At 51.7% G+C, this 12,168-nt stretch overlaps 1 protein-coding gene across 1 annotated transcript in view; it reads left to right on the forward strand.

Moving 5' to 3' along the window:
- Window positions 1–12,168, forward strand: part of LOC126518295 (uncharacterized) — a 90,399-nt gene that overhangs the window by 57,759 nt on the left and 20,472 nt on the right. The window contains exons 8-9 of the mRNA XM_055064553.2: window positions 4,075–4,129; window positions 5,083–5,240. Coding sequence (XP_054920528.2) covers window positions 4,075–4,129; window positions 5,083–5,240 — 213 coding nt within the window. The remainder of the gene's footprint in view (window positions 1–4,074; window positions 4,130–5,082; window positions 5,241–12,168) is intronic.

A 12,168-nucleotide genomic window follows, 5' to 3' on the forward strand; every position in this document is an offset into this window, starting at 1 on the left:
TCACTTCAAAACTAGTCCAGCTCATATCGCCCTCCACAGCTTCATTTGTAGCGTTCCCGTGAGCGCCTAATGCGAGGCGTCCCGCTGACCTTTGGTTGCCGTCGAGCTCTGATTGTACCCCTGATTTCAAGCAAAGAACCGCATTTACAAATGCAAGTCCTGAAACATTACACCTTTTCACATACCCCGGAGCACTATTGTATCCCCATAGCGCTCTGTGTTTCATTGTGGCCGCATTTCTCTACCCCTTTGTTGTTATTTTTTCCTCCGCTCCTACCCTCCGCTCCTACCCTCGCTCCTACCCTCCGCTCCTACCCTCCGCTCCTACCCTCCGCTCCTTCCTCCGCTCTTTCCTCCGCTCCTATTTCCGCTCCTTTCTCCGCTCCTACCCTCGGCGCATCCTCTGGCGGTGAGCTCCGGAGCCATCCCCCCTGCGTGACACGGGACAATGGACGGCGAAGGCTCGACTTAGAACAGCTCCTCTGCTTAAAATCACCGATGATTGCGATAGTCCCTAATGAGAAATTTGAGTGCAGCTGTATACGTGTTTTCATTTCGTGACATATTGTCTGGCGCGGACAATCTCTTTCGCGTGACGCGTTGCAAAGGGATGTTTTTTTTTTTTACTTTGCTGCATATAGGCCCAAATACCAGCATATACTTTGCAACCTATGACGTGACACTAACGTGCCGGTACTCAGCTTTCGGCGCAATATTCAGTAAATTAAAATGTGACTTTCTTCTTGCTCTCTTATTAACGAACGTGTTTCAGCCAAATGAACTAAAGTCTTGAAAGGGCACTTAATATAAGCTTATCTAGATTTCTCTTCTTTTCGCCCTTTTAATATAGCGCAATAATAATGATGAAATAAACCTGTTGTTGGGCTAGGTGGGTGCGTCAATTCTGAAAGGAGTTATGACCCAGCAGTAAGAACGCGGATGGCAGAAAAGAGATTGACAGGCGCGCTTGCAGTGTGCCCTCATCGCTGCGCCATTTTTTAATAATCCTCTCGTTTTTTTTAATAATCCGATACAATCGCCGGCAAAAAAAGAAAGAACACGCGGCGTAATACGCATAAAGTTGTCTCCATCGCTTCGCTTCGCACGCGTGCGTGCCGCCGGCTTAATTTGCATTTCGTAATGTCGCCGGGATTGCGTTCCCCCCGCAAATTGTGCGCGCCTGTACAAATCGCGCCACGGGTTTTTGACGCGGCGTTGATTGCTCGGTCGGAGCCCGCGCTATAGTACGCGGGGGGGGGGGGGGGGGGGGGGGGGGGGGCAGGCGGGGGGCTAAAAGCATTCCCGCGCGTCATTGCCCTGTCGAGGTGAGTTTGCGCGCTGCATCTGCGTATGTACAGTGGTGCGAGGGACGGAGCGACCTTGACAGACGACCTCTCGCTGTGAACAACGTGCTTGGACCGCGGAGCCATTCCCTGTTATAAGTCGGAGATGGTGCCGTCGGCGCCATTCGCGATTTCCTTAGCGAAAACCGACTTCGTGGGTGGCGCCTGTGAATGACACTGCGTGATTCGTCTGCTCAGCCTATAGGTCTTCCTTCGCTGGCTTTTTTCTTTTTTTTTTGAGACGTTTTCATGCCGCTAGCGCGTCGTGCTTTTCGCGGTCAGGTTTACGTGCAAATACGGAGGGTTGCAAATACGTATGTACGACAGGACTTGTGGGGGCTCCCCCGCTTCTATATAGCCAGCCTTGGAGAGGATTACCTTACTATTTAGTGTACATGAAAACTCGAGGGCACCTAAGCACTTCATACGAGTTCTGAATGCGGTACCATTAATGTCCAATTGAATGCACCATAGCGGTATACGTGCTGCCCGAGCCAGCGAGCAGCAGCAGCCTGCGGGGCCAACGCCGCGTGTCACCGACGTCCTGCGTGACGTGAGATCTAGGGAGCAGCAGCGGCCACAAGAAGAGCGCCTGGCGCGCGCAGCAGCTAAGCCTAGTGGGGGTGAGATAGGGAGAGAGATGCGGGCCGCGCGCCGGCTTCCGAGAGCGGGAGGGTGACGTGGCGCCGCGGCGATGACCTGTCCCGTCATGCAACAGTTAGCGCACTATCGAGTTCCCTTTCACCTGCTCTGCTTCGTCGAGGCGTGTTCTTGACGTGACGTCTTAGCCAAGGGGAATTTAGGTACCGTTTCGCTGCTACGGAGGATAGACGCCGGCTTTTTCGCTCAATGAGGCATTTTATGCTTTCACATAAAAAAAAAGAGAGAGCCTCGGCCCCTCAAAACCACAATACAACGAGCTGCTGGGCTGAGTTGGTTGAACCCGAGTGCAACATTTTTGAGGGACTAGGTGTTTTGTTCTTGCCGCGATCATGCCTATGTGCCAATACAGATAATAAACTAATAATAAACTAATAAAGCCTGCGGCTTTATTAGTTTCTTTTTGTTTTATTTGTCTCTCTCCTTTCTTTATTCGCACCTGAGTAGTGTACTTGATGTGTTGGCGTAGCCTTCTTTAAAACCCGGCGATCCCCCCTACCCACCAAAAAATAACGAAAGACAGGCGGTTCGTGATTATTATAGAAAAGTACAACGCGAATGGGTAGAATAACTCCGCATGCAGTGCTTCTGCTTGTTTCCGTGTGTTCTTTTGTGTGATTTCCCTTTCTTCCAGTCGCGGCAGTAATTTCCCGTTCGTTGGTTGAACTTGACGAGGGACAAAGAACTGCCCACTTAGACATCGACGAGCGGAATCTCTGCAAGGAGCGGTGACTTCTAACTGCGCACGTATGGAAGGGTTGAATAGTTGGGGCTGCCCACTAAAACGAAACTAGCGTTGCCGGCGTATGCGCTCTTCTGCATACTGCAAGTTAAAACGGTGCTAAAAGATGGCGACGAACAACGTCTACACACATTGACACGCAGGACCATCTCTGTCTGGTCCTGTGCGTAGTAAGTTAATCGTTGTCGTAGTGTCTTTTCGCACCGTATGTCGCTATAGTTACCGTATGCCGTACCAACTTGCCGAAACTGAAACGCTAATCTTCTGCATGCTATTCTGCGCACAGTTCTTCAATCGTATCAGTGTTGCGCGACTGATCATCGGGCTGTGGACATCGTAAGGGTTTGTTCAAACAAAAATTTACTCGAGGGAACTCTGCAGGCGCCGCGGCCGTTCTGTTGGAATGGTAGTTCAGTACGTGGACTCGGCCAATCTTCGTACCTGTGGCTTCAAACGTTCTTATGTGGTTGCTTATTGCGCCTTTCTGAACTTCAATCCGCTCGCAATTTTTTAAACGCAGCGAGGCGATCTTTGAGAATTGTGGCCTTTCGAACACAATATGTTGTTTTAAAATATGATCAGTTTGTAAAGTCCCGAAGCCGTTTAAAGCCAGAAGGACGAAGCTTAGCCGAATTCATGTAATTCATACCCACGCCTGGCTCTGCGCGGCAGCTGCAACAGACACTAGCGCCAGTGTTCACTTGGAGCGATTTGTTTTTTTGTAGGAAACTGTTATTTGGTGTTCATGCTCAGACGGGTCCTGCGGGATTAGCCGACAGCAGCAACACCAATGACTGACGAAATGAAGCTTGAAAACTTGGGCGCTTCGGTGCCATCGTGGCGTATTGCCTACAGTGGGTGCTATGTCGTCTGGTATACCAGACGACATAGCACCCATGGCACACATAGCTGTGTTGTCTGGTATACCAGACGACATAGCACTCACTGTAGGCGATAACATATGGTTGAACACAGCGCATTGGCGCAAGATGCATCCGTTGGCGCTGTTCCCGTCAACGTCGTTCGGTGTTTGCGTTTGTACTGGTACAGGCCTACCTCGTAGCTGTCAACTATAGCAAATCAGTGCACTATTGCTAAGTGTTGCGACATTTATACCCTGCTTGCTGAAAGCTGCTGTGTGTGTGTGCAGAATGCGATTTATATTGGTGAATAAGAAAATAAACAAAACGTGCACAGCACCCAGAATTGCTAACAGTAACGCGGATGTGCGTTGTTGTTGGCAGTTCTGACATGCGCCCGCCTACGCTCAGTTGAAACATTGTGCCTCACTGTACAGCGGGTCAATGTGTGGGTGTCACTTTCACGCAGGCATGCTGGCTGATGTGCGAAGTTACTGCCAGAAGATTGCTCGCCAGGCTCAAAGGTGCGCTGTCTGGTTTTCTTCTTCCTATTCCGTTCGCCTCTTCCACACTTCTCGATTCCTGCAGGTTTCAAGCAAGCGCTTACTTTGCGCACGCTTCGTACTGTAGATGCGTTGCGTATCGTGTCAGCCGAGGTGTCCATACCGTGTGTAAGCTCGCAATTTTGACACTTCGCGATCGCGCGTGGATGAAACTGCGAGCGAAATAGCTAAGCCGTATGTATTGAGCGAACATTTGGATGCTAGTGAATAGTGCGCAAGGGGATAGTCAACTTGCAGGGATGAGATGACGTCTCGAAGGAGCACTTGTGTGCTCTCTTCTTGTTCGCGCCCATTCGTTGCGCTGCTACATGATGTGCTGTTGGAAGGTGTTGTACCGTCGCCGCGGCAACGGGCCGGGCCACTATTGCGCATGTCGCCACTGCCGTACGTGCTTAGTTGCCGCTCGAAGTGTGCACAGCTGAGGAGTTTGCGCTAACAAGGCGTAGATGCTACATATCTCGGTGAATCCGCTGTGTTTGCTGCGGCTCGGTATACTGCGGCGCCATCTAGCATGCACTTGGTAAATGATGGCTGTCGCCTCCGAGATTTCGGTGAATACCTTCGTGCATTTCTTTGTTTCCCTTTATTGTTTCTTTTTGTTGCTTTTTAAAAAGTTTTTAGACATAACGCACCAGGGGTTTGCCTGAATGCGCAGGTCTGTGCTAGGAATAACTATAGCACACTACAGTAAATAAGGTATTGCACGAGAACACACTCGAAGGCGCATATGACTCCGAACAGGTTTCAGACAAGGCACTTCACGAACTAATGCAAAGACCAGGTACGACTTTCTATCGCAAGCAAAAACAACAAGTGGCTAGCTGAATAAGCGCTCGTTGATACGGCTCCACCGCAGTTTTAGTCACTACCTTTTCGCACGACAGACAGCAGATGAAACCTTTTCACTTCCACAGCGAGCAGCCACCGTTGGAAGAGAGGCAGTCGCCGTCGCCTCAGCAAGAGGCCATGGTGGAGGAAGAAGAGGCCGTGCCTGACCCTAATTTTGTCGTCGACGAGGAGCCGATGGAGGAAGAGGAGCTCGTCGTGGTATTGTCGTCGGAATCGCAAACGGGTGAGGGTCGAATTTCCATTTCTTTTTGCGTTTATGTTTCATAACGAAAACGTATACGTGGCCTGTGCCGGAAGCCTGCGGACAAATTTCGAGCGCGGACGACACACACTGGACGGTCGGCCTTTAAGGGCGCTCGCTCGCCAGCTCGAAAGCGCGCACGATAGCTAGCGCGCGTGCGCACATTCACACACACACACACACACACACACACACACACACACACACACACACACACACACACACACACACACACACACACACACACACACACACACACACACACACACGCACACGCACGCACACGCACACGCACACGCACACGCACACGCACACACGCACACACACGCACGCACGCACACACACAGATACTCGCCCACGCAGATACAATAATTTATTTAAATGATGGCTTTGGGCTCACATGCTCGCGGCCCATGCAGCACACACGTTCATGCATCTACTAATGGCGAGTTCGGAAAATCGCACCGGTTTGCACCGGGGCGCCCCAGTGCGCCGTTCCATCCAATCGTCGTCGCCCCAGGGCGCCCTTGGTGCACGCCGCGGTGCTATTTGCCGAATTCGCCATAATATGGCAAATGGTGATGGCGTGACGCCGGGCACGTTTCCCCAGGCCCCCTTTCTCGAAATTTCCGTGTATCAAGGTACCTGGTATAAAAGGGCATGCGACGACACCAGCCTGTCCCTTCTCCCGATCAAGTGCATGACCCCCTCGACGAAAAAAAAAAACAAAAGATCTGGTTTGCGTCACTTCTCGAGGAAATTTATAGAAGACCTGGATGTTGGGAACTGTAGAGGGGAGTCTTTGTGTAGGCAGACCCGCTTCAAAGCAAGCATGCAGTGACGGAAACACGCACCGCGGTAAGCGCTCCTCTAAGATGGCAGTGACGCAAACTCATGGGCATTGGTGGTGCTGGCACAGCTGCAACATTCCCGCGAGCACGCCTTTGTGGTTCGCGGCTATGGCCGCCCGCAGCTACACATGATCGAGATCGCCATGGAGTGGAAATCGTGACCGCTGAGTTCGTATTTTGATTGGGATGTAGGATTCCAGGACGCTCGCGTGTAGCGGCTTTTCAGTGCTCATCAGAGGAGAGCCCCAAGACGTTTAAAACGATTCGGAACTCCTGGTTTAGGTGTTTCTCGCAGCCTGTGCATTGCTTCGCGGACTTGACTCCCCCCGCAGTTCCTTAACATTCCCACGAACGCCTCGTTCCCCAATGTGCTCTTCAAGGCGTTGGTTTCGACTCTGCAGCGGCGCGTTCCAGCACTGCTTGCGTGCCGTGTGGCGAAACCACAAGGACAGACATTGCGCTGTAAACGAGCGTGTCTACCATACCGTTGACCCAGTAGATGTCTACAACGGGAACTTTACGAATGACCCTCGTACCGAGGGCGCGCTTGCGTCACAATTTTCGTGACTCGCGCTCCGTATTTTGTTTCTTTGTTTGTTTGCTTGTTCGTTTTTGTAAGCGGAGCTTTGTTTTCGTACCTCCGCGTGATTTGGCGGGTCGTCGTCAGCTTTCTCTTCGAGTAGCAGCTATGGTTATTCTTGCGACCGTACTTTTAGTTCTAGGGGATACAGTCAATTTCGCGGACGTTTCGCGTAACTCGGCACTGGACAGCATCTACGTATATACAGAATGACAGCGTTTCTTGCGCTGTGCCAAGCCTCGACATATCGCACAGTGCCACGAACGCATCCGGTCGTCCACTTGACGCGCCCTGTGAAGAGTAACGCGAGGTCTTACGAAGGTGATCGCCGAAATTACCACGCGAAAGTTTGAGCTGTAATTGTGCACAGAAGGCCCTCTTACGATCACACGGGTTAGCCCAACGTTCGCGTGCCTTTCGCATCCCGCTTAACACGAAAAAAAGTCCCAGTTTCGCCCGAAAGGCGTAGAATCAATTGCGACAGAAAATTAGTGGACAGCTATAGGAAGTAACGAAAGTAGTCTTATCGGCCGTATAAACTTGTAAACATAGGCATACTATACTCACGGACAGCTTTCTGTGAGTATGAAGGGAAAGGTGCGTGGCTGCCGCACATGTGTTACTGCGCCAAGTAGTCCGGCAGCGTTTGACAGAGCTTTTGGGTGCTCGGAACAGACGCTGAATCGATGCAGCTTCCACGTGTGACGGTTTCGCGTTGCCCTGACACGGAAAGGAAAAGCCGCAATATAGGCAAACCTTTACACTCAGTGGTGTGTTCTGTGTCATTGAAATACTGTTGCTAATAAGGTGTCTGTTTCGTCTTCCCCAGCCTAAACTAACGTGGAATAAAACGCGGGGCTCTTTTCAGAAGCGCTTTCACTAATCCGCGCTTCATCTCCGTAGCTTTCCCTTCATAGCCACAGAAAGTTGGCCGCGAGTATAACTAAACTAACAAGCGTGGTGTCGCGCGCGCACAAGCCAACACGAACGCATCTCACTCAATGACCACCGAAACTCGCTGTCAAAACTCCGCGTTGAAGAAACGCGGCAGCAGCAGCGAGCGAATTGACCTTCGTGCAGCCGCTCGCATCAACGCGAACTATACGCCTTGAAGACAGCGCAGCACGGATTCCGTGCCCGTCGCAGATGGCTTTCAAGATACAGTGGCGTGGCGCTTGAGCCACCTGAAGTAGAATGCGCCCCCCTCCCCCTTTCAGTCTTGCGCGCGACGGAAGGCGGTGCGCTGCCTCCCCGCTTTCCGCCATTGCGTGCGCGAGATTGAGCCGGGATCGCCGGTTCACTCTGCCACGCTTTCACTCGCGTGTACAGCATGCGGCGCGCGACGATGATTTTATCGCCCTGGGAACTTTATACGGAACCGTTCGGCGACAGCGACGCCGACGGAAGAAATGCGCCTGGAGTGTCCATCTAGAAATAAAATCAGAAGCCGCGGATGTTAAATCCTTTGCCGAATAAACGCTGCAAGTTACATTCTAGTTGCATTATGGAACAACGTAGAATCGCTAAGGACTATAAGCGGAGACCGCAGAACACAAAGTGACCGCCAACACTGTTAAAGCGTCCTCCGAAAAAATGCGAAAAGTAAAAAAAAACGCCGTATATATATATATATATATATGCGCCGCGTTGAAAGCCTAAACGCTCAGGGCTTACCCGCACTCGACAAAGAACCGCGGTTCCTGCCTGCGTAAGCTACGAGCTACAGGTATATGAGAAAGGCGGGGGGAGGGTCGGGAGGCGGGCGTTTTTAATTAGGCAGGGCGCCGTCGTCGGCCAGCCGTCCGACCGGCGGTGTTTCACGGCCCTACGAGTTCCTCCTGGAAACCCGCCACGGCGCGCCGCGCTATATTATACGCTCACGCGTAGCTCACTCTAACGGCGCGTAAGACGAAGCTACTGCGCATGCGCCTTCAGGCGGCGGCATGCGTAGGGATGGCGTTAGGAATAAGAACAGGGAATAGAGAAAAAAAAAAAAGCACACGTGGCCGCCGGGTCTTGCTGCTGCAAAAGTTCGCTCGCACTCAAGCTTTTTTTTTCGGCTCTACGGCCCACCATGCTTCAGGGAAAAGTTCCAGGTGAAAGCGCCCACGATGCTATTCCCTTTTCTTCCATTTTCCCCTTTTCTTCTTTTTTCTACTGGCCTGTGTGGGAAAGGGCGGGAAATGAGGGAGAGAGAAGCCTAGACTTTTCTCGCTTTGTTCCGGGGTTCTCGGAGAGTTGAGTAGAAACAGGAGCAAGAAATAGGAAAGCGAGGCGAAAGAAAAGGGTCGGAAGGGAATGAACGGGAAACGTATAGGGAGGAATGCGGAAAGAAAACGCAGTGCAATGGGGGAGGGGATATGCGAAGGAGGCATATAAATACGGCGGGAAGAAAAATGGCGGCATATAACTTCAAGGAGGCTAAGATGGAGGTTGCGAAGAATTCTGAGAATACGCCGATTGCAAAGAAGAAAAAAATTGCACCGGGATATGCGCGGTGGAAGGAGGAGCTTCGGGAAAGAATGCCGGTAAAAAAAAGGGAGATAACGGAAGAAGACAATTAAGGTAAATCAGGAACAAAGTAGGGCGATAACTAAGAACGACCGAGGAACAGAGGAAAGTTGAGGAGACGGATGAACCTGGAAAGAGTTTAGAAAGAAAGAGAGAGAGTGAGAAAAAGAAAGTAAACTAATGAACGCTCCAGAGATGGAGATTGCACACAGAACCCGTCGTCCACCTTATTCCCTTCCTCGAGCTGCGGCGGCGACAAGCGTCCGCCGCTGCTTTTTCTGCTCCTGGCTTCCGGAGTTTCTTCTGCGCGCCAGGGATAAATTAGATCCGTTCCCGATTCGACAGCCACGCAAGCGGGATGGTGCGCAGAGGATCCTCCCCTCCCTCTCTTCTTGGAGGCTACGCCCGGCCATTTTGTTTTTCACCTTTTGCTGTCTGTTTTGTTTTGTTTATGTGCACGTTCGGTGGTTTGCTGTACACATGACAAAAGCTACAACGTACAGAGCCGACCCTCCCCCGCCCCACAAGTCGAATAAGGTTGAGAGGAGGTCGGTGGAAAGGAGGGGGGGAGGGGCGGCGAAGCGAGTTAATCGCCTTAAGAGAACACTGAGCGCGCTCCATCGGTGACAGGGCAGGGGGAAGGCTGTAGGAAATGAAAATAGGAAGGAACCGGCGTCGACGAATGGAAGCGGTAACGCAATTATTGTTTCTTTACTTTATAATTGAGTCGCAGGCCCCGGCCGCAAATTAAGATGGGCAAAGAGTGCGGCTGCTTCTTCCTCTGCTTCACTCTTTACGCTTGCTTCGTGCGATTTCGGAATTGACGCTTTTGTTTTCTTCAAGCCTGTCACACCCGTGGTGAGGTCACGTCTGCGGCGAGCTTTGTTCTCAAATTAGGTTGAGGGCTGCCACCCCTACTCTCCACTTCTAAATCTTGCTCTCACAAGCGCGCACGCACGCACGTACAAAGCGCGACGACACACGGTAAAAGGTGTCGTGTCCTCTTACGGTCGTGCGCCGCGCCGAATGCACTTGTCACTGTAAGTCGGCGGCGGTGGTGCTTGAGCGCCGTGCTCAAAGCTCGGGCCCGTTACTCAAGAGCGCGCTTGTCTGGCGAAGCGATTACGACGGGGTGCCACTTTGGGTTGTTTCGTGAACGCGGTACAGCGCCGTTCAAGCTGAACACTTCGCTGGAAGGCTCGCTTATAGTGAGCTTTGCTGTGTGCTGGTTTACTTCAAGGCGGGTAACGGAAAGTACGACTGTAGTCGTAACGGGTACCATTGCGACTGAATCACCGACAGCGCACCGAATGCCACAATCTCTGGTTATCCATTTCCTACACTGGTGTGGACTGTCTGTCCTCGCTCTTCGAGGCCTTCTCAGCAATGGGGAAGAGAAACACATGGAAGAAAGAAAAGACAGGGAGGTTGGCCCTGGGGATACCTCCGGCTGGCTACCGGCTGGCTACCGGCTGGCCAGTTGCGCGCGTACGGGTAGATGCGCAAAAAGCTTATACTATAGATAGCTTGCACTGACGTCATCCTGAGCGCCATCTTGGTGAACCAGCTCTGTGAGCAGCTGCATCCTTTGGCGTATCTTTCGGCTCCAAGAGAGAGAGGAAGAGAGAGAGAAACAAAGAGGGAAAAGTAGGAAGGTTAACCAAGGACGACGTGCCCGGTTGGCTACCCTACACTTGGGGAGAGGGAAAGGAGAAGAATCGACTCGGCTCCAACACTCTCCAACAAAGTCGGTAAGCCGGGGGCCTCTCCTACGCTTCCCTTCCTTTATGCAAGCAGGTTACCCGTGACAGTGACTATGATTCACTGACCTCCATCGTAGGCGCTATATTTTAGAATCGTCACGATGAGGATCTGCGTCCGTGACCTAGCTTGCAAGCTATCTCTAAAGGGTTGCCAGGACCTGTCGGCTTGAGTTGCCGCATAATTGTTCTCGTTATTTCCTGAGCCAGCGACGCGCAGTGCCGTAGTTCAAGGTACTTCGTTTACGAGAAGGGTCTCAAGTCCAGCCTGTTGAATGCTGCCCAGAGAGAGTCACTCTCGACGTCGTACCAGCGACAGAGCCACGAAAGGTGTTCAATAGCTTATGTGCTTCCGCAAGAGTCACACATAGGCGTGTCAGGCATTCCACACCGAGCAAGAGACGACACTGAGAAATGCGATCGCATTACATGGCCGGTCGAATGTTCGAGTAAAGGATCCCATTCTTCCACTTTGAAGTAAGATTTAGCATTGCCCCGACGATTCAGTGTATATGCTTCCGCATGAAAATTGTCACGGTAGAAAGGCGCTTACCCGACCGATACTTAGCTGAACACAACTTGAAATTTCGGCAGTACTTCTACGCACGTGCGTCCGCGAGATGTCTCAACGGGCGCTGTTATTGCCGCCCAGTTCTGGGTCTCGCTCTAATACGATGACTTTGGTATACGTTACTCCGCTTAAAACGAAGCAAAAGAAAAAGAGAGGGAGAGAGACTGACTGGTCTAGCAAATGGCGATAAGTATGCGCTTTGTGCCACGTGTTCTTTGTACATATGTTGCGTTCTAAGAGCTCTCGGTTAGTTTGGTTATACCCCCCCCCCCCCCCACTCTATTCGTTAGTTCCGCTTAGCCCCTGCTTATGGTAATGCGATCGCGCCGAGGTATGTTCAGCAGCGTCGCTACGTGTTTGCGAGCCTTGATATAGCAAGCGCGCTCTGCCGCGCAATGCTCTTAGCTGTACCATACATTACTGGCTTTAGTTAGTCTCGCTAATGTAAAGACCGGTTTCTCTACCAGTGCATGTAACGGCTGAGTAGTGGACGTACGATAAGGCGGTGAACACACCACGCTTAGCGCGTGCGAAAGCAGCGCCACCTGCCGTCATCCCCCCACCCCCCCCCCATCCCTGTTTCTCTTTTATTGTTCTGTGTTTTTACGGCGAAGCTGTTAAAGGCTAGTTCCCTCAG

This window comes from Dermacentor andersoni, chromosome 11 (genome assembly GCF_023375885.2).
Source record: "Dermacentor andersoni chromosome 11, qqDerAnde1_hic_scaffold, whole genome shotgun sequence".
NCBI lineage: Eukaryota > Metazoa > Arthropoda > Arachnida > Ixodida > Ixodidae > Dermacentor > Dermacentor andersoni.